At 37.0% G+C, this 23,504-nt stretch overlaps 1 protein-coding gene across 1 annotated transcript in view; it reads right to left on the reverse strand.

The window, feature by feature from the left end:
- Positions 1–3,130: 3,130 nt before the first annotated feature.
- LOC311156597 (adhesion G protein-coupled receptor A3-like) overlaps positions 3,131–23,504 on the reverse strand; it is a 247,724-nt gene continuing 227,350 nt past the window's right edge. Inside the window, exons 18-19 of the mRNA XM_084210641.1 lie at positions 7,814–7,909; positions 3,131–4,699 (exon numbers count right to left, since the gene is read on the reverse strand). Coding sequence (XP_084066767.1) covers positions 3,478–4,699; positions 7,814–7,909 — 1,318 coding nt within the window. The 3' untranslated portion in view covers positions 3,131–3,477. The remainder of the gene's footprint in view (positions 4,700–7,813; positions 7,910–23,504) is intronic.

Below are 23,504 nucleotides of genomic sequence, written 5' to 3' on the forward strand. Positions count from 1 at the left end.
CAGGGAAGCTCCCAGGGCGGGCTAACACCTGGACAGGGTGCTCACAGGGTAGCTGGCAGGCAGCTGCGTGGTGGAGGAGAACAGCTGTTTATGGCCCCTGACGGTGACTGCTCAGTCCCATCAGCAGATTCCTGGGAACAACACATATGACCAGACATAATGTGCAAAAATGTACGCTTTATTTTGACACCCAAATTCGTTATATGAGGCTGGGTAGGAAGTTTTCTCATAAACAGCCTATGTGATTTCAAATTTGGTCACAAAAACTGGAGTTTCTATATGCAGAGAACAACACCACAGCAAGAGCATATTTTTATTCTGGTAGCAGCTATTCAGATTTCTGTTGATTGCATCATTCTCTGAAAATTATCTTTTATTTGGAAGAAATTCCTCTTGATTAATCTCGGACAGAAAGTGAACAGTAAAATCTGTTCAACCATATTATCATCAATGAATCACCAAAACTAAAACCGATTTTAAAATATGTTTTGTGTGTCCGTGAGGAATTTACTAGGACAATATATCTCATACTCTGGTTATTTCATTGACTTTATTTTTATAGGGAAGAAAATCAGGTAAAGTAGTAATGGTTCACTGACTATAATTGACCAAAACCCCACAATAAATCAAAACCAGACTTCCAAAGCATTGAAATGATCTCATTTATCTTAAGGAAAAAAAAAAAAAGTCAAAAGCATAAAAAGCATTTTGGTCAAATTTGATGTTACAAAACATTTTTATATTTATTTGATATCATGTCTCCTACTCTGTAGATATACTTTATATTTTCTGAAAAAATAATATGCAAAGAGATTATTGCATAACACATCTCTTCCAAATTAACCCAGAAATAGTCACTAAATTAATTTTTAACACAATAAGAAAAGTGTTTTAATATTTTACTTTTGAATTCCAGAGATAGTCTGTGAAAGCAGCACCTATTTATTTTTTGTAAGCCATTATGAAGATGGAATTGGCCTCTCAGACAAAATAACAGAGGTGATTAAAACACAAGCTGAAAAAAGGAGCTTACTGAGTGGATTCTTGCAGAGTGAGTATTTCATCCTGGCTCTGTGTGTGTGTGTGTGATATTTTGCATAATGGTCTACAGACTTCCTACAATTTTACTGTTACAGAATATACATATACAGAGTGCTGAGACACAGAGAAGTGGATTTCACATTATGTCTATACTTATTTAGGGTCACTGTCTATGTGGAATGAGCAAAAGTAATATTAAATGAAAACAATTATGAAACAGAAAATATTTCAGTATGCAAACAAAGAAAAATACTGTATTTTAGTTTAGAGACAGTTCAAGCATATACAGCATATACATAATAAAGCTCAGTGTTTTGTCTTTTTTTTGTATAAGCTAAAGAAGCAGTCATGAAATTGTTGAATATTGGCTTAAAACTTGACAACCACCTAGTGCATTCTTCTTGCTCACCTTTTAAAAATACACAATCTGAGATGGATACATTGCACTGCTGGAGTTTACAATATATATTTCAAATTTACAAAAATACAGAAAAACAAGATTTCTTGCACTCAGATACTGAGCATTAACCCTTTGAGTACTAATTCCCACCTGCAACACTGCAGAACACATTCATCTGACTTACATGTTTTTATAACATTCTAACAATTATAATTGTCATCTTTATGTACACTATTAGGAAATTTATTCCTACATATTAAAAAAAAATAAGGTAGAGTCTAATAAACTGCTAATAACAGAAGAATATGGAGCTTAAATAAAGTGAAGATTTCTGCCACATATACACAGAGAATTGCAGACTGATGGTCTCTCAATGGAATTTTCTATTTCCTCTCTGAAGCAATTACATAAGTCTGTGTGAAGACCTCACAGCAAACTTTCTTGTGTGGCTGTACAGAATTGTGCTTTTTCTCTCATTTCTGGATCCAGTGTTCACTTTCTACTGCAGACATTTTTCTCATTGCTCTATACTCCCATTCACTTTCTGAAATCTATTATTATTCTGCACCCTTCCTATTTGTAAAAAGCAGTTTTATTTCATATAGGGATCATTCTGATGCAGTTCTGTACTGTGAGTTGGTGCTTTGTGTCCAGATGTTCATGGAAACATGAAAAAAATCTTGCCAAGAGCCTTGTTAATAGAGAATGCTACTGACCCTGGAATGCCCTACAATTCAGCAGAAATCATGGACATAAAGAACTTCTCTGAAAGTCAAATTTGCATTAAAGGATTAAGACAATCTGAAATTTGCTAGGGGAGGAAATGGGTTTTCAGAAAGCAAGTGGTGAAATTAATAGACGGATTCTAAGAAGGTGTTTTTAGAAAATTACTGAACTTCCTTTTTCTTGACGACTCTGGACTACATTGATCATGTAACTAAATAGACAATATCATATATACAGTATCTCTGAACTAGAATAAGCTACTTTAAGAAAATAACTGTAGTCCTCAAAGAGTTAATGATAAAACTGCTCTACCTTAACAGATGTGGAAGGGTTACCGTGGAACAGCTTACAGCTTTGTTTAAAAGGCATACTTTACAAAGAAGTGTAAAATCTGTAGAGACAATTGCTATTACACTGCACAGTGCCACGTACGATGAGTAGTGCATGCTCTGTAAAGACATTAGAGTGGACCCTTATCAAAGCTATCATATAACCTTATACAAAGGATTGTGCCACTTAAACTAGTGCAGAGTGGTTTTTTTTTTCCTGTAGATTTATAATGCTCTAGATTAATATCAATAGGGTTTGTCACAGCCTTGTACCACACTTTTTTTTGTTCTTTTTTTTAAACACGTGTAACACTATAAAACAGCAAATGGTATATCCTGACATATGTCATGCAAAATACAACCAATACAGCACCAAAGATGTAACAGAGACATTACCTAGCACTTCTCTCCAACAAGAAAAAGGACAGAACAGAGACTGTACATTACATGACTTTACAGGCCATATGCTACAGAAGGTTTTTAGAGGCAGTATCACTTTTGTATATCTAAAAAGCTGCAATTTTATAAAATCCTGTTTATCATTTCTACCATAGCCACTTCTGATTAAAATCCATGGCACAGTAATAATATTTTTCTACAAAAATAAATAAGTAAAAGTTTAAGATGCTGATATGTTTATAAAAAGTGTCTGAAGTTACTACAGAAAAAAAGTGAAAACAGTGAATGAAAATGATGTTTCTAAAGAAATGTCATTCTGTAAAACAAAAGGATATTGCCTCTCTTATTCAATTTTCTAGACTTCATTTTCTCATTATCTTTCAGAATAACTTTATAACTTTCTTTTAAAAATAATTTCACTTTAAAACTGTCACTATCCCTCTTTCTTTGACGCTTACAAAGAAAATGAAAAGCTGTACAATTTACCGATGAGCTGCGCAAACACATCACCATATTTATTTTGGAATAAAAACAAAGATAACGATGGTTTAGGGCAAAAAACACATGATGATGGCCCGTGAACTACACAGTAGTTTCATTTTTCCAAGGGCCAGTTTTGATATTTCCCGTGCTATCTGAGCTGTATATCATGGCTTCATGCACGTTTCCCTTGAGAATCCCGTTGTGATTGGTTGCATTAAATGGCAATGACTGTGTCCGTGGGTGCATTTCAAAGTGGGCTGGGTGGTGCACAGTGTCACTGTCTGGCATTTTACCGCAGCTGTAAATGACAGTACTGGCGTCGCTGCTCTCGGGCTGGTTGACGGTGGGGTACGGGTCGCTCTTGGAGCAGCAGGCCCGCCTGTGACCCGCCTGGCTCTCGTGCGTGCTGCGGGGACTGTCCGTGTGCGAGCTGTGGATGCTGCCCTCGATGCTCGAGGGGATGTGGTAGGCGTACTCCCTTTCCCCCGCAGACCTGTGCCGACTGAAGTAACGTGGCTTAGTTCTGCTTTTCAGACACCTGTGAATGTGCATGTTGGGTCTGAAGGTTCCCTCGTTGTGAACGTGAATGTGAGCGTCGTCATCGAGCAGCTGATCACAGTGCATCTTTGCACAGCACGGCGTCACGGGCGACAGGCAGTTCACGTGGTTCTGCACTGCTTGCAGGTTAGTGAGTTTGCAGTGGCTGGCTGCCGGGTGATTGAAGACAGCTGACTTGTTGGGACAAGGAGATTCCTGCAGACAAGGTGCGTGGACCTGGGTGTCGCCGTTGACGTTGACCTTTGGGCGCACGTTGACTTGCACAGAGTAGGTGTTTCTTTTGGATGGGCAACAGGACCACCAGCAATGCCACACATCATCTCGTTTCGCACAGTGATGGATCAGGATGAAAAGCCCCAAGGTCACACAGAAAGCTCCATAAAGACAGCTAAATATCATATCCAAGAAATGGCCTTGAGACACTGCGAGTGCTCCGAAGGTCCAAGTGGCAGTAAACAGGAACAAAGTGAACGCTGCGGCTCGAAGCTGAGCCTTAAATGAATGCTCATTTTCCAATAAGGAAGAAGAAATCATGGGGCAGGTTGCCTGGGGAACGGACACAGAGTCTGTAATGTGACCGTGGCCCATGTCAGCGCTCGGCATTCTCTGTGGATCTTCCGTCTTTTCCTTCAGCTCATACTTGCGTTCGGGATGGCGCTTCAGCTGCACGTACGTGCACAGAAAGTAAACACAGGTCACCAGCACGATGAATGCCACCGGCCCGTAAAAAGCACCGAGGCTGGGCTCCCAGGCCATCCAGCAACTGAAAACAGGAACAAGAGAGAGTCAAGGACATTTCAGAGCCCACATTAGACGTGATGGACAACTGACTGTAGTCTGACTAGTATGACACAACAGTATCTCAGAAGTTCAGCTTGTGGAGAGAGGGAGCCTGTCTTTAATATTAATTAAGCTGAGGCATCACTTTCTAATTTTTTAATAGAATAGAATATATGGTATAATTTACAGATTATTAAAACTGAAAATTTCCAAGAAATGTAGGTCAGTTTAGACTCCAGAATTGCAGTGAACTGTAAGACCATTTACGTCAACCCTTTTTTCTACTATTAAAAATGTCAGCACTAATACTTTGATTAAAAAGCAAATGAAGCATAGTTTATACACTCTATGTGAGCAATAGAAATGTACAGATTTCAGTGGTTTGTATCAATGAACATTGCTACAAATTCTTAAGCCTGAAGATTGCTCTTACAGAATTATCTTCTTGTGAGAGGACAGCCTGAGTACTAAGGGAGGATGAAAAGACTTCCAGTTGAACTGTAACCACTTTCTGCAGACCTCAGAGATATATGCCATTTCTGAATTCTGCACTGTTTCTAGAGTTCTTGGGAGTTCATCCATGTCAATTTGAATGTCCTCAGAAAAATTAGGGAAACTGATGATCTCTTTGTGATATGTTAGTAGCATAGTATCATTGTAGCATGATCATTGTTTGCTAGGCTTTAAATAATATAACCATAACTGTTTTAGAGCAGCTTAAAGTAGCTCACAGGCCAGCATGAGTCTGAGAGGACTGCCTTAAGTACAAATGATCTGATCAAACAAACATGGGAGAAGAAAACACTAATGAAATCCTAGATGGGAACTGGCAGAACATGGGTTAGAGGGAGAAGGAATATTTGCCTCTTCTCTATGATCTGCTTTTAGCCATGGTCACAGACAGAGATCTGAGCTGGCAGTATAGCCTAGTACAGCTGCTACTAGGTTCTTATACCCTAAATATTGCATGGATTTCTGGAAAGAGAAATAAGTTACTTTATCTCTCGCACTTGGACATGAAGTAATGGGCTTAAACTGCAGCAAGAAAGATCTAAAGTAGATTTTTTAAAAAGTTTCTTAGCTGTTAGGACAATTAGGATAGTACGCTGTTGGAATGAAATGTGGTCTATCCATTACAGGAGCATTTAAAGTACCTCAGATAAGTAACTGTCAGGAATGGTTTGGATATAGCTAATTTCCCACTGGGTCAGAAAGACAGACCAGGTGATCTGTCATGATGATTCCAGCTCTAAAAGTGACACTGTGTGACACTTCATATTCATTTAGGCATGTGTGATTAGTTGCAGTTCCTCCAGTTCCAGTGAGGAAACTTCTGATATCAGATCCTTGTCAAGCCAGGAATTATCTACAAGTTACTATAAAAAGGGCAGAATGACTTTTTTCTCCCAGGCTGAGAACTTCTCAGCTAAATAGAGACAGTCCCACTGGACTTTACAGCAAGAAACTGCAGAATAATGGTTTTGAATTTTTAAAATGTGAATCTTAAACAGAAACATACACACATGTATTAATGAACTTAGAAACACTCCAAAGAGTACACAATTTACTGTTAGACAGGTACAAGAAAAGATACTTGTGAAAACATAGGCAAATAACCACCTACATTTAACTGGGTAAGCAGAGAACACAAAGCTAGGTGAATACTTGAAATGCATTTGAACCCTGTATATTTGATGCAAAGTGGAGGGAAGAATGGTCCCAAGTGGAACAGTCTCATGGGATGCTGTTATTTCAAGTAGAATCTCATTGTGGATTACTTACAAAATCTATTTGGTAAAAAAAAGTTCAAGTGTTTGCATCCACATTTACTTTACTAATACCATAAGAAATGAATGAGGCATATAACTCACTATGCTGCCACTGAATTACGAGATTTTTACTCAATCTTATAACCATTCCTCATCTGTCCCTTGTTTTCTGTGCACACTGTGGCACCAGGTATTGATTTGCTACAGTACCATGATTAAAGAAGTATAACCCCAGTAACTGCACCAAAATGAAAAATGTCTCCTATTTATGAACATAAATAATAGAGCTTTATAATACACGGTTGATTATAAACTGGCTGCTTAATTGGATCCATTTGAATAAGTATACAAATATGTGTTGGGCCCTAGGCAGAGCACACAGTTAGCCACGGTATGCCCTGGTTTCTTATTGGAATTTAAATTTCAATTACCTATAAAAATGTCTTTAAGGAGCCAGATGCTCACTTTTGAACCATTCTCCTTGGCTGCCACGTCTCATGCCCAGAACATAACCAGTTTCAAATGTGTTACAATAGATGCTCAAAGCAGTAACTAAGAGTGATGTCCTCTGGAGTATTGGTGCTGCCAGAGTACTAAAATATCCATTAGTGTGCCAGTCACTGCCATGCTGATCTGTTACACACACTGTATTTAACTTTGCAGTCTAATTCACTTTCTGCTATGCTTTTATGGAAAGACTAAATGTACTTATGGATACCTCATGCTTCATGCCAAGAATTAGGAATTAATAACAGTGTGATGCCTAGTGAGCTTGTGGAGGTTTACTGAACACACAAGGACATGAAAGGATTATGACAGGATTGCCAGACATTGTGACTGGAAGATTTCTAGGTGGTGAAAATCCAAAATATTTGGGTTTTAATGGAGGGACGGGAGTGGAGGAAGTGAGGAAGGGATTTTTACTTGTTCTTTTCTTATATCATTATTTTTAAATTGCTTTGAGTTGCCAGAAGGATATCAAATCAAGGTAGATAATGAAATGAAAATATTTAAATAAATAATAGCTGCATTAGATATGGTATTCATTAGGTATTTTTAATATCTTTCACTTATTCAGATGTAAATGAAGAGTAATTCTGTAAATGAAAGGTGATTGTACTGCCAGTAATGGAGTCAAACTGCTGGAGGTGAAGCAGCAAGCTCCAGATTAAGACATTGCTCTTTCACAGCTAATATTTAATAAAACTTTTTAACAGATACCATCCCAAATTGCATGCCTGTACTCTTTATGAAGTCAGGTACATTTATTTGGAAAAGGAACAAAATCTGTTTTCCTTAAAAGTTTTATGATAGTGGTTTGTACTTACTATGGTGCATTGCCTTCAATCCCATAATTATTGATATTGGTTGCTGCTGTAATCCCACATATAATGAATGGAACTCCACCACTAATCAGGTAAAATCTGTGGAGATAATAACTCATATTTTAATTTGCCTGACTTGTAGTTGAAAATACTTAAAAAATAATTATACCTTCTTGAAGTATTTTAGCAATAAAATATTGCTGGAATATTAAAAAAGTCCTTAAAACCAGAAAAGCAAAGAATGAAATACTGTCACAATAAGAACTGTACTCCATGTAGCAAAGAGCAGAAAGCTTAATATTTATATGGACCCACTTTTAACAAACACTTAATTTATAATTTCAGTAAATGTAGCTACTATTGAAGCAATATGAAAGACAAAACATCGTCTAATGACAGAACCTAAATCCTAAATAAAGTTATTCCCCTCACCTAGATATTCATATTTAATAGTTATTAAATATGTAAGCATTATAAATTAAAAATATTCAGGCAAACCACCTTTATTCACTGTAACATACAAATGTGACCAGGGAAGTTCAGTGAAATCACAGAAACTTTTTCATATCTTCCACATGACAAAAGAAAGAAAGCTCAGTTAGCCAAAGAGAAAAGGGGCAGTCCACTTGGTAAAATGTTTTGGTTTATTTCTGCACAGGGAAAAATCGGAAGAAATCAAAATGATTTTGCATATACCTCATTCTTCATTCTTTCAATACCCAGCCTTGCAAATGCATTAAAATATGAGCATTTTCAAAGCTTCAGCAAGATCTGAAAAGTGTTATTCTTTCTGTAGAGACTTGTATTGTGAGACAGCAAGCAGAGAGTTTTGCTCCCTTTAACTGGTGAAATGCCATTGAACTACTTGGATGCAGCAGCCACCACAAAGCAGGACCACGAGGCTGCCTTCCAGTCCCAGGGGATCTCACTGGATTTGCCATCCTTCCTGCCTATGTGCAAATTCAGCAAAATGAACCATCATCACCTTTTCCATTTCTATAACCAAACCAGAATTGTGCCCGGAGCAGGATTGCACCGCTGTGCTCTCTGAGGTGGAGAGCGCCAGCCCCCATTCCTGCCGCTGGAAGTGACCGTGCTCAGGGGCAAAGGGAAAATCTTCCCCTGCACCCAGGAGCTCAGCTGGTTCTGTGAAATCCTGACTCATCTCCTGGCTTAACCAGTGCTCCTCTGTCAGCAGGCAAAATGAGTTTCTTTTCAAGCCACTGCTTTGGTGTGGAAACTGGGCAGGGATGCAGACACTTCCCACTCCCCGCTCCTGTGTGCCTCAGGTCTAAGAGAACCTGGTAACCTGTGGGACACATTCTGATCACAATCCAGCCACTAGTTTTCTATAAAATATTATAAATCATAGGAAATTTCACACTCATTGCAAGGTAGGATTTTTACAGAAACAGAGCAATAGTGAGATTAAATAAATCAGCATTTAATTCAAGCCCAGAATTAGTGTTAGAATTTCTTAACCTCTTTTTCCACTTCCTTCCAAAGCAGAATTATGGGTCAGGCCTCAGAAAATTTCATGTCAGTACTTACAGTCAATCTTTGTCCTAATGGTCTAACTGTAAACAGACCAGAGAAAATCATATTTTGCACTCATCAGGAAGCCCTTCAGATTTTATAAATTCAAAGTCACTGAGTATATATTTTTTCTTCAACTTGGCTTATTCTGAAGAGCTCAACAAATTCCAATGAACAAGCTGTCTTCCTACAAAATCCATTCATCCACTACAGTTTAATGATTGTAAATATCTTTTGACTTGAGCATGTTGAACAAGCTGGCTTAATAGCTTTTTATTATTTTTAACAAAGACATTTTCAATGGCATTTTTGAAATCCAGGAAATTACTAGGGTACAGCAATGAGACATGGAAAAGCTAATCCTAATTTATCTAAGAAATAGTAAGGAGCAGAAAAAATAGGAATTCAGAATGAAGTACAGGAAACTGCACTTTGAACTCATTTGAAGTGATTACACCATACAATTTACCTAAAATGCAACCTATAATTTCATTTTTTGCAGTGCCACCACTTTTTACAGATTGGATACATACATATAAATCAATTCTTATCTAAAGTTTCAGACAAGCCAATATTTGGGTGTTAGATAATCTGCTTCACATCTCACACTTTCAGCAGGCTCCTGAACACAACAGTAGCAACAGATGTTCTGGAGGCACATTAACTACACAGTGCTGCAGAAATGTGGCAAAATCTGGCCAAATTCCTGTTGTGGCTCAGAGCTAAGAGCAAGAAAATACATTCTAGATACAACAATAAAGTGAAGTCAAATGTTTCAGTGTACCTGAGGTGCACTGTACTGATATCCAGCACATCACATTGCACACACATCCCCCTGTCTCACTGGGAGGGGAAAAAAAAAAGAAAATAGCAAATAGAAATGACAGTGTATACAAATGATTCTTCATTGGTGGGTTCAGGATTCTTGAAGGGTGAAGTGAAATAAAAGCTGTTGAATGAAAGAAAAGTCAGCAAGAGAGGAATAGTATTAAAATGGATGGAACAGAAAATATAATCAAAGATACAGAAGTTAAATTAATTAATTGTAAGGGGAGAAGTGCATGCTCTTGTCCATTTGTGTGAGCTCGTGGACACCTTAAACAGTGCATAAAAAAGAAAAGACCATACTGCAAAGTCACCAAAGAAAAGACATTGATCAAGAAGTTTCATATACATGTTAGTTGTGAGGAAGTACACTTGAAATTAATAAATTTAGACCAGACTTTTCAAACATTACTTTTTATGCCATCATGAGTTGTTATCAATTTCTTCTTCATGCAGATGACACAAAACAAATAATTCTAAATAAAAAGGTGCAGTAGAATTGATAGGGCATAAATAAAAAGTGACAAAAATGTAGATAATAAATAGTTACTTTTCATACTTCTAGAAAACCTTTTATCTAAGAGAATCAAAGGATTTTTAACAGTAATTAATTTAGCCTTACAGCCCACTGTGTGGTCAATAAATAGCATTGTTCCTGTTGTACAGATGAGAAAACAAGGAGAGATTAGGTGTTCAAGGCCATGCAGGAAATGAGAGTCCTTAACTCCCATGCAATGTTTACACTCAAGGCACCTCTCTGTTACTGTACTGAAGGGACTGGGCAAACCAAAGCATCCAGGATTGTGTCTCCAAGCCCAAGAAACCTAACTGCCCCTCTCTTAGCTCAGGCAGGAGCCAGATGAATGTGATGTTATCTTAATGATCCCCTGAGCAGGGTGGTGCCTTCCCAGTACTCACTAAGCCTTGCTTGAGCAGGAGCCTGGGTGTGCTCCTCCCTGGGTGTGCTCCTCCCTGGGTGTGCTCCTCCCTGGGTGTGCTCCTCCCTGGGTGTGCTCTTCCCTGTGCAGCCCCAACACCAATATTCACTGATATCTGGAACAGCACCACCTGGGCTTGTTCACAGAACAGGTCTTCCAGCCCAGTTAAAGCAGTCCAAGTGTAAGGGCTGTAACTGGAGAGATGCTGGTTCTGCTCCTTCTGCTGCAGCCAACTTTTGGCGTCTTTCAGCCATACAAGAGGAAAAGTAAGGGGCGATGCTCCTGTCCAGTAATGCTTGTTCACAGAATAAAGGAGGAATAAAGCTGTACCAGAAGTGTGAACCTTGTAGACTGAGCAAATACATGCTTTTCAACCATCTTTAACCCCACCCCAAGAATATTTTCCTATTTAAAAAAAAAAAGTCAATCTTTTCCCTATAATGTTTGCCTACCTTTCATTTCCTATTTCCTCTTATAACTATCTTAGAATTTTAAAGCTTTAAAGGTCCATGTCCTTTGGTTCAGTCAACAGCTTTTGTCTTCCAATTACCTGTTCTACTTCTGAATTGATTTTCTAATTTTTCTCATCACACCAGTGGGGTGTCTCTTCTTCAAAAGAGAACATGCAGTAATTCAGAGCCAATTTCATCTGCTTGTGTTACTCTTCTACCATTCAAGAGCACAAACAACAGACTCAGGCTACCAGTACTGCAACCCTGTATGCAGCAGCAAGAAGAGCAATGTGGCTGTTCTGGTGAAGGCAGACAACACAGACAGATTGGCTGTAGTCATGATAACCATGCATGCAAATCTTTAAAGACTAGGAAACCCCAGGGAGAAAATGAAAATTCTTTTTCCAGCTATAATTTTATCTTGACAAGCAGTTAACTTATATAATATTTTCAAATTGTTTTACAGGGAAAACTATAAACTATCAGTGGGATGATTTGGGGCTTTGAAGCAACTGCCAAGCCATTGCTTCAATAGCCCTTGGGAAGAGGTTTTCAAATTTGTGCATTGTTGTTGCTGGCCACCCAGGGATGTCCTGATGATTCCTAGCAGGCTTTTACATCAGCATACATTTATTTACCGAAGCTCATTCCATCACATCTCCACTAACATTGTTATCCAAGCTAATTAGATTAAAACCAGCCTGGGAGGCCTCAGCAGGATGCACTCTCACCTCTCAGCTGCAGTGCAGCAGCACCCAGGGCCTGAGCACTGGGCTGTGCAGACACGAGCAGTGGTGGGCAGTGATCTGCAGGCATCACTTTCCTTGGACATTACAGGGAATGCTGCCTGAGACCAGCAAGTACAACATTTTTTATTACATGCACTGACACAAACACAACCCCCCCCAACAGAGCAGCAGACACTGCTGGAGGAGATGCCCCTCTGTTGACATCCTGCCTTACTGTTCTGCAGCTTCCCTTCGGCAAGAACTCCTCTTGCAAGGCGAACTCTACCACAAAATACTGGGAGCTACACAGCCAATCTGAGAGAAACAGGATAGTGTCAGCAGGAGTGACTGCAATGGCCTGCAGGCAGCATCCATTCTGATAACTTAACATACACTATATTCTGCTAAGTTTATTTTCATAAATGTTACTCAGTAAGTCAGCAAGTAAAAGGAGAGTTCTACCCAGTGGTAAATTTCTTGCTTGAGTGTCTGGCCCCAATGCTTGAGTGTCTCTAGCCCCAGTTTTTTCCAGACTAAGAACCTTGACTCTGATTTTTTCCAAAAAGAGACCAGACCTTGGCTTTATGGGTGTAATGCAAGACTGACTATAAGGGTTTTTTTTTCTGCAGAGGTTGGCAAAATGGCAATATATCAGGAAGTCATTTAGAAAGCTTCAAATAGTCCTTATTGCAGATACTACTTGATTAAGATGTACATATATTTAACTTTATTCCTCTCTGCATGCACAAATCTAGAAAGGTACATGTTAGATGTATATAAAGAAACCACTGAAGCATTAATTTCTTTTCTGCCCATTGTACCAAAAAAAGGAAAAAAAAATCAGTTTAGCTCTACTTATGTTTAGGGCACAGTTCATACAGGAAGACTAGCCACTTGCAAAATAAACATCAAAATAAAAGAACAGTCACAGCAAGGTGACTTTCCCTTTTCTTTTTCCTTGAGCTTGCATTTGGTTATAACATCTTTGTGAAAATAATTCATATAGAAAATGGTCATTAACTTCAGAGCTAACCAGATGCCACTGTTCAAGTACCCAGGAGGCAGGCAGATAAGTAGCTGCTCTGTAGAAAGCTGAATTGATGAGCCTGATTTTCAAATGGTTCTTCCTGAATCTTTCATGCATCACATAATTTTGTGATCCTTTTTTTCTGGGAATTTTGATAAAATAAAAATAATACTTTTAGAAATTACACAATGCTGAGAATACACTTCTCCTTTAAGAAAAAGACCCGACAATTTTAAATCCTATTCCCAGACAGTCTTGACTTACAAACATATTTACAAATACTCTCTTTGTTTTTCTCAATGACCTTTTTGAAGAGAAATAACCTATGTTTCCTTCAGTGCTTTTCTCCTGTCTGCAAAGGAGATCTAAAGATGGAGAATAGACATTAAAACAAAAAAAGAAAAAGAATCTACTAATAATGCTAAAATAAACTCTACTTTTGTAAGTCAAGCTTTAAATGCTAAATAACAGCAGAAGTAAGGGTTGTGTGAAAACCCTATCTATCACCTTTTATGTGCCACTATGGTTATTCCCTTTAACTGCCCATTCACAGTCCACTTTTTTTTTTCCCCATAAGACATTTCACTCAGAACAGAAAAAACAAAGGTCACTGGACCGGTAGTTATTAATTCATTTTATATATACCTCCTATTCCTAGATCTTATTGCAACCTAAGAGCTTTGCAAACATTAATTAATTAATTGTCAAAATGTCCTTCTGAGAATATGTATAATCTTTTCCATTTAGAGGCAGACACTAAACCACAGAAAGATGAATCTAAAAAATTGATTAAGAAAAGTCTCTGCAGATTTGTTTGCTCAGCTTAAGATGTCCAGGCCTCTATTAGACAAAACTAGCCTCTATTTTTTTATTAAAATTGGCCAGGAGAATGGAGTTTAAATACCCTGTCCTTAAACAGTCAGGGGAACCTGGGCAATAAAGTGGGACAATGTCAGTCAGTGTCAGAAGATCTGAAACCTCACCTAACAAACAGCTTTAAAACCATTTGCTTCTTGTCACCATTGAGCCAGGAACCAGAAGGATAGTGACACACTCCATCCACAATCAGAAGGCAAAAAAAGTATTTTTATTACAGTCTCACAATATCTATAACCAACATGATTCACCCAGAACCTGACAGGTTCTCAATAACACCTGTAACCCAACTGGTTAATCAAGGAACCCCCCTTCGGTAAAGACCTTAGGAGAAAAAGAGCTTGCTCCAAACACCAGCTGCAGATTGTTTGCCATTTGTTTACCATTCTTTCTGCCTCCCTAAAACTTCCCAATTACTGGGAAAGCTCATCTGGCTTTCTCTGACCAGACTGTCGCATCCAGAGCTCCTCAGCTCCAGCCCACTGCCCATTCACTGGGTGTCTCTGCCCGGCCGCCCAGGGCAGACCCTGCTCAAGCTCTGCCAGGCAGGGTGAGAGTTCAGGTCCTGCTGCTGGAGACAGCCAAGAGGCTTCACTGAAGTGATTTATATTCACCTTCCTTGAATACCCTCCATGGAGAGTGTGGCCATTATGACTTACCCAGAATTTTGCAGATGAAACGGAATTTACCGGCTGACAGTACAGTCGCGGTTTGCTTTACCAGGACTACGTGAGAAGGCCTAAGCCAGCAGGGAGGACAGAAAAATAAAAATGAGTGTAACAAAAAGATAAAAGATTAATTCAGGGACTCAAAAAAATGTTCGGAGAAAATTCTGAGGAGAAAGGGGGTTCATTTACATAGAGATAACTGTATTGTCTCTCGGTGAACTCGACTAATTGAAGACCTATTGTATCTAAGAAGCAAGAGACACCTTGAGTTTTTTCCCTGTATTATTGGAGAATGCCTTGGGGGCTGTTGGAAATCAGAGATGATTCTTACAGTGTATTCCATGCTGTAGTTGAGCTCTATTGACTTCTATTCCTGCTTATTTTAATGAATAAATAACTTAAATCAGGGTAAGTAGGAATCCATCCTGAATGCACTTATGAAGGGAAGAAGTAAAATATTAAGCAGCATGTTGATCAGAAAGAAAATATATTTATTAGTATTTCTTAAAGATTCAGTATTTGAAAAAGTTCAAAGGTATGATGCCTATAGAGAGAACACTGTTTATGGTAATGCTTGGAGAGAAATCATGGGAGGAGAAATAATACTTATGCTTTGAGTATTTTCTATTTACATAGTATTACAAATATTTTCTCCCTAGAGAACAAAGCAGCCCTTTCGATTCTGTTTCCACAGTTAATTTCTAGCAGTAAAATGGCTGATACCCTTGTTTGGAGGTATTCATTGCTACCTCATTTTTCCAGGCATTTGACTACTCTGGCATGGAGCTGTTAGCTGAAATCACTTTGCAGTTTCAGTCTGCTGAATCCAACACAACTGCTTCAGTGAGCATTGCAGCACACCTCTAGAAAGTCAATTACACCAGGATGTCCTTCTGCCTTTCAAAGGGGAGGAAAGAACCATTAACTATCAAGCCTCATCAAGACAAGAAATGTTGATGGCAGCCTATATGTGACAATGGCATTTTATAGAATATGAAAGTGAAATGAAAAGTAAAGGGTGCAAAGATAATAAGTGCTGTACTCCTGTATTGTCACATATTTAATATTCAGATCACTTTATATCTGTATCAATGTCCTATGCCTGTCAGTAGAACCATCTTGCATTTTAAACAGAAAATATGGATTTCTTTGGTTTTGCTTCAGTTAGTATTTCATTAAGGCTGCCAAAAGAACCAAATAAAATTATTAGCATGAGGACATATATTTCAATTTGGTTTGATTGTGAAAGTCACTGACAAGGCGCTCTGGTCTATGTTCTCCTATGACTGAGTTTTTAAATCATATTTTTAAAAAGGAATTTATGTCAATCCCGTATTTTATTATGGCAGTGACCAACATAACTTCCTGAATCCCCCTGTGTTTCATGCATTTTAAGTTTTTGACACTCACTTGTCTTTTAGGCAATGTTATTTTCTCAAGAAGAATGTAATTTCTTCTGCAGTAATTTTTAAAAAGTTTAAGCAGACCATTCAAATCCTTGTTTTGAAATTCTGTAACTCTCAGATGACCTGAAAATAGAGTATTTTTAACTTTCACAGAATGAGAACTTTGAGAGTTGATTCAGAGGTTATTTATTCACTACTTGATATATTTTTGGATTTAGCTATGAAGTATATTTGTTGCATTAAAAAAAGATATTCTCAAGCATTAATTTTTATTATGAGTTATACTGCCAAATTAGAGCTAAATAATTTCAATTGCATGAGATTCACTGGTAAGATAGGAATAATACTCTCAGTTTTATTTTCTGTTAAACTCTTTCACTGTACACAAAGAGAATAATTCAGAAAATATTAATGACCAAACAATCAATGTCACTAAGATGGGGACTTTAAAGGTAGACCCAGCAGCTTTGTTCTTAGATTTGCTCAGCTGAGCATTTAAGATAGATATGTGCAAACAGACAATGAAAACAGAATACAGGAACTCATGAGGAATAGCTCTAAAGAGACCATGCTAATTCTAGTCTTCTAAATTAATGCATTCTTTTCCTTTTTCTCTGATATAAGTCAATGATCTTATATGAAGGGCAAGATCTTTGCCCAAAGTGCCAGGGGGAGTTAAAATTATTTAGAAGAAAGTGAAAAATATGAGAAACACTTCAAAGATGTGCATTTCCAAAGAAACTACATTGTTAATTTGCACATTTTTGGCAAGCCTCATATCTTTTGATGCAAAATTAAGCCCCTGTTCCAGAGGGCAGGTGATAAAGAATCTTAGCTTTCCACACTGAACTTTTATGTGGGAACAACTCAAATCTGATTTTCTACAAATTTTACATTTGTCTTTGGTGTTTAAAACATTGCAAGGTTCCTTTGAGATCTTTCCCACAGTTATGCCATCTCTCTATAACTTCAGCCCTCCCTTATGTCAAGGTATTTATCTTTGTTATTCGCCTGTCCAGCCAGTCATGTGGAACCTGGAGAAGTTTAATGATCTCTATCGATCTCAGACCAACCACAGCCGAGTTATTAGACATGAAAATCTCAACGACAGACATATCCTTAAACAAACTGTTCCTTTCACGAGATCAAAATAAAAATAAGAATAAATTTCCATTTTTCCAGTACGGATAATTATAGGTGAGATGTGAAAATGTGAGCTTTAATGATTCAAAGCTTAGCAAACAGGAATCTTAAATTCAGTCTTCAAAAATATCCTGCTTTTCTATATTAATATCACAATTTTTACTTTAGTTTATTAATTCCTGAATGATAAATGCTAGTGTAACGACTTACAGAAAGAATATAGTAGTGAGAAAGCTAAAAAGCATATTTATCTCTTCAGCTGGCTCTGAAACATTTCAAGCATCTTTTACAGCCTGTTTGATTGATACAAGCCATTAAAGTAATCAGTTTAGGAAATTTAATGTTGCCCCGGGAAATCTGCCATTTCTGCAAAAAACCCCAAACTGTCCTTCTTCAGTGAAAATGAAAATTACCCCTTCAGACATAATTGTATGTAAAACTGCTGAATGCATCAGCTGGTTTCTCTCACATAGCAGTGACTGGGTTGTTACTGTTTGAGTCCTCTCAGAAGGATTTAAAAATTACACACGTTACAGCCACTGTGCAACAGACAAATTTTTAATATTTGAAAAAGTCCTATTTGATAGGTTGATATGTCCTCATAAAATGTTTTCCTATGAAGTGCAGAGAACAGGGGTAAATTTAATTCTTCTAGATTGGTTCAGCATATCCTATGCATATTCTTAAATGAAACCCATACACCATACTCAAGACATGTTTAGACTGTGTACAGAAAATAGATGGAAGTATCTCTTTTGGCTTTTACATATTAATACTTCAAAGTATTAAAGCATTCTTACTGTTTCTGAGAATTTTACTAATAAGGTAATAAATGCCTCATCTTCAAAGTATTTTTAATGATCAGGCACTACATCCCCAAATTTAAACATTTACTGTTTCAAACTTCTGCATCTCTTTACAATTTACAATTGTGAAGTTTACAATTATGTGCTAATCACAATTTACTGCTACCTTCCATTTAGTTAGGTAATTTGGTTTATTTTCAACTGCATGTATCTAAAATCTAATCACACAGCTACAGCAAGATGTATCCTCAGGCAAAGTGAGAGGACAAACAGTCTTGTTTAAGACATGAAGAAACCACACACTAAATAAAAATAATATAATTTGGATTATTAAATCTTCCTGGTCTACAAGAAGTATTCAGTCACAAACCCAGAGGGCCATTTAAAATTGAAGAGCATTTACACAGAACATCCATGGAAACCACAAAACCCTTTCTGTTGAATCTTTTCAGCTACCAAGCTTTCAGCTATCAAACCCACATCTTTTGAGAAGAGATCAAACAGTTTCCCAAAAGGAATTTTTTCAGACATGAAAAGCATACATGCAGGTTTCGAATTCCTCTAAAGACCTCTGTTGTAAAGGAAGGGACCCTGTGTTTTAATTTGGTTCCTATTTTAAATTATTTTGATTCTTTAAAAAATAGTTCTAGTATTTTTAGGGTTTGCCACAGGTCATAAGTTGAGGAGGGAGCATCTCTTAAAGTTAAGAAAAAGTAGTAGACATGATGTTCATTCACACTGATGCTGCTTTCAATCATACAGAAAACCACCTGGAAACAGTCAGATAAAGCCAGGGCAAGGCACAGATGTTAAAATCCTAAAATATAACCTCTGCTTTGACAGAGAGATCCCAAAGGCACACAGTTTTGCTTTATTTACCAAGACTGCACAAGGAAACATTGCAAATAAACTATTATGTACAAGGTGCCTGTATAAGTTAGACATTGGTTTTGGGCTGGTTTTCCTTCTACCCTTGTATTGTCTTTGTTCACAATTACTTCCTGAGGAAAAAAAATCTCAGTCCTTATACAGAGCAGCAGGGCAGAATAGAATGCTTCCCTCACCAATTAAATTGCAGTCCACAAAGACTAGAGTGTGAAAATTTATGCACCACAAATCTAAAATGTGAGGCTGCAAAATATAGGTCAGGTTAAAAATTCAAAATACAAATATAAAACATTTCAATTTTTTTCAATCATAATTTTTCCTGCATCTCTCTTGCATAATTACTTCTAAATCTTAAGTTTATTTTCCTTTTCAGAATAAGAAGACATTGCAAAAAACTTGTCCTCTTCCATGAATGAAAATCCAGTTTTACAGATGGCAACGTTTGGAACATGCAACTATTCTACATGCAACCACTACTTACACCTTAATAAACTTAAACAAAAAGAAAATAGTGGAAATCCAAAATCTATTAATTTGATTAACTGTGAATAACTTCTCTCCTTGACTTTTTTGGGTGGTATTCCAACATTTTTAAGCATATTTCATTACTTCCTATCTTTTCTTCCTCAGGAATCCTTAGTAATGACAGCTTTGCTTCCATGTACTTCTGTTTGTAACATATTCATGAATTTTGATGGGATTGGGTGATTTTTTGTCATTTAATTCAGGCTTTATATTTCATGCTTGTGGTCCATCCAATATGAATGCTAAAAGGATACAGAGCCAGAACAAGAGGAAGAAGTCCTTGCAGATTATCAAAACTGACCAAGTGAGAACCTCAGCTCACTTTTCAATTGGATCTGCTTTGAAAGGAGAGTTAAACTCGATGATTTACAGATGTTTCTGCCAATCTTATTTTTTTATGACACTATAATTAACTAATTATTCATTGTTATCTTTTCAGGCTTATGAGAGTCCATCCATACCAGCTGTCAATGCTGAGAGAAGGCTTCTTTCAACCACTGCTCTTCTGGTATATATTAATACATAATTTGAAACATATGTGCTACTCAAAGTGGACTAATTCACAGGTGAAGGAGCATAGCTTGAAAATTCCTAAACTTTCAAATTTATTCTGAATATTTTTCCATATAAACATATTTCAAATATTTTCAAACCTCAAATATACTTGCAATATAAATTTTACAATAAATTCTGAGTTCTTAAGAAATAAGAATAAAGTCTGAGTTCTTTAGAACAGTGCAATGCATTATCAAAATATAACCAAGATAGGAGACAATGAAACTCAGGAGGAGACGCTGCTCCACATCCCACCAACAATTCTTACACCTGTGGCTGTAGCCAGCCAAGAACAGCTGAAACCAAAGAGAAATTTGTGCCATGTATAAACCCCATTATTGTGTTTAATAGGTTGTTCATCCATTACTTATCCAAGTGCCTTATCTTCACTTGCTTCGATCAAACTCCATGTGAACTGCAGACTTGCTCAGTTTTGTACTACACAACTGCATTATTCTTTTTCAGAAACTAATCTACCCTGCAAAGAACCTTAGTGAGGTTTCATCCCTAAAGTTTTCAAAAAGGAAAAAACCAACTTTTTTTGTTTTTTGTGGAGAAAATATTACATTAGGATTTATGCAATGTTATCAATTTCTACAACTTCAAATTTTTCATCTTGACAGATATGCAGGTAGCCAAGAACTTAAAACTTAGCAAGAAGCTTTTATTAAATGTAACAAGCAGCAGGGAAGCATTAGAACATGCTGAAAATAACTTATTTTTTAGATGGTTTTAAGACTTCTGGCTTCTTTCTGGAACAATTTCTTTTTCACAGTCCATAGGATGTAATTCAATCTGCTAATCTAGAGGCAGCAAGGAGTATTCTTTTTAAATTTTATATCAGAAAAAAATATTATGGATTAGCCTGCTATTAACCCATAGAAAGTACTGTTTAATTAATGACTTGACTCCACAAAACCATGGAGATTTAGATTTATTGACAAAAATTCAGGTTGACATTGTGTCCTTAATTCACCCTATTGAAAAGTAAGAAACAAAGGTACAATTGGATGAGTTCATGAATGTCAACCCCAATTTTTAACTTTAATGTTGAGAGGTTTTGCTGTTGTCGGTCTTTGTCTTACTAAGGTGAGCTATGGAAAATCTTTTATGTACGATGATGGCATGAACATTTGCTTTTCCCTAGTTTTTAAAAGCTGACATACACAGAAATCTATTTCTGGTGATCCCTATCCCAGATTTTAACCTGGAGCAAAAAGAAAGGTTTTCCATCATTTATAAAAAGGTCAAAAGTAAGTTTTAAAGAAAATCATCGGGTTTTTTTGAGCACTCAACCGGAAGTGATCATGAAACTTTGAAAGAAAAGGAAAAGCAGGGATAGAGTTATTTTTATAAACACTAATTGATAAATATTAAACAACAAAAGCTAGAAACTGTGTGTCATTTCCAGAAGGTTATGAACATGGAAAAAATATATTTGAAAAGGAATAAGCAGCCATCTTCACAAAACTGTAAGAGCATCTCCTTGCTCAGCTTTCTGGGTCAAAAGGCTGCCTAGCTTTGCTAGGTACAATAATTATTTGATTTAGCAATGCCAGAACCTCAGAAGGAAGTGTTCTCTCTAGTTGGAAAACACTCTCTTAGAAGCATGAAGAGGGAATATGGATAATTGGTTGCTTCTGCAACATCTCTAATGGAAGACTGAGATACACAAGTAGACAAGTTTACCACTATTCTTATATGACAATAACTTGAGTATGGTAAATCATATTAAATAGCAAAAAATGCTATAAATAATAGCCAGCATGGGTTAGCTATTCTGCAAATAACAGAGGCTGTGATTTGCCCACAATTCCTCTTCCTTATCTTTTGGACTAATGAGAAAGAGTTTTAGAGACATCAGTAATTCCAGATACAGAATTCCAGAGTGGAAATGAACTCTCCCTGTGAAGGTACCTTTTTTTTTCCTGGCAATGTCTGCAAGTTCATCCAATATGAAGAAGCAGCAAGATTGTGTGACTGACCATTCATGACTTTTTTTTGACATTGCTCACAAATATTGAAAAGTAAACACAAATGGTCTTCTGTAATCATAGTTCTCTTACCTCATAATTAATAGCTAAAACAATACTAGGTATTTCTTATTCTCAATAGATAAATAAATCAGGTATCTCGTGTGCTCAAGTTTTCTTTCACAGAAAACCTCACCAATTGTCACTCTCAGATAAACTTAAAATCCTGAATGATTCTCAGAGTACCAAGCGTAATCCAATAACAATGGCATTACCCCTTTGTCTGACTGAGTACCCAATACAGGCATAAAGTTTAACCTGGACATTCTATTTAATAAGGTATATTAGATATTATATATTGAAATTATTAAAATTAAAATTATATCATTAAAATTACAGAATATTTACCAAACTTTATTTTTAAGTAGCAATGAGCAGTATTTTCAACCAGTGAACCAAAATAGTCTTGTGACTAAATATGTGCAACTCCCACTGAAAATCCAGTGTGAGTGCATGTGTTTCAGAGCAGAAGGTGGCCTAATTTTATTTTTTGTTCTGTTTTATATAGTAAGGTGGTACCTGAATAAAAATACCTGCAGGATCAGCAGCCAGTTTCTACAAGACTCATAACATTTCCAAACACTGAAGGCATATTTGGAACACATTAGTTTCAAAGTCTCTTCTGTCACAATTTGCTTGCATAATGAAACACAGGAGTTTCTTATGAGACCAATGAGACTGTAGAAATTCAGCAGCAAATAAGGGTTGAAAAAATGAAAATATTGTTAGGAAAAACCCTTGGTTTACTAACAGAATTCTAGGGCAGGAATGAATTTCAGGAGATCATCCTGTCCACTCAAAAGCTCTTAGTCAGGGCCACGGTAAACATCTGTCATGACTGGCTTGGCCTTATCTAATCTATGTTAACAAATTGCTTGGGACAGAGTTCCCACAGCCTTCCAGGCAACCTGTTTTAATTGTCAACTATTTTCACAGGTTGAAATATTTCCCTAATATTAGCCTATTTACCCCTTGCTGCAATTTAAGCATATTATTTGTTGCATGATTTTCACTTTAATGCCTTTTCATTTGGAATTTTCCATGAACACTAACTTGAGTCATCCACATTTCCAGTGATGGGTTCAAGTACTTAGGATGTACAATATCAGGGAGATCAGTGGAACTTTATGTATAATTTTCCATGGTGTCTCAACTCAAAACCAAGTGAATTAATGTAATGCAGCTTTTCCTCCCAAGACTTTTAAGCCCTCCTTCCAAACAGACATAAACCAGAGATTATCACACATATTTGACAGGAAGTATGCATAGAATAAGCCAGGTTTAAAAC

This window comes from Fringilla coelebs (genome assembly GCF_963513975.1).
Source record: "Fringilla coelebs genome assembly, chromosome: 8".
Classification (NCBI taxonomy): Eukaryota; Metazoa; Chordata; class Aves; order Passeriformes; family Fringillidae; genus Fringilla; species Fringilla coelebs.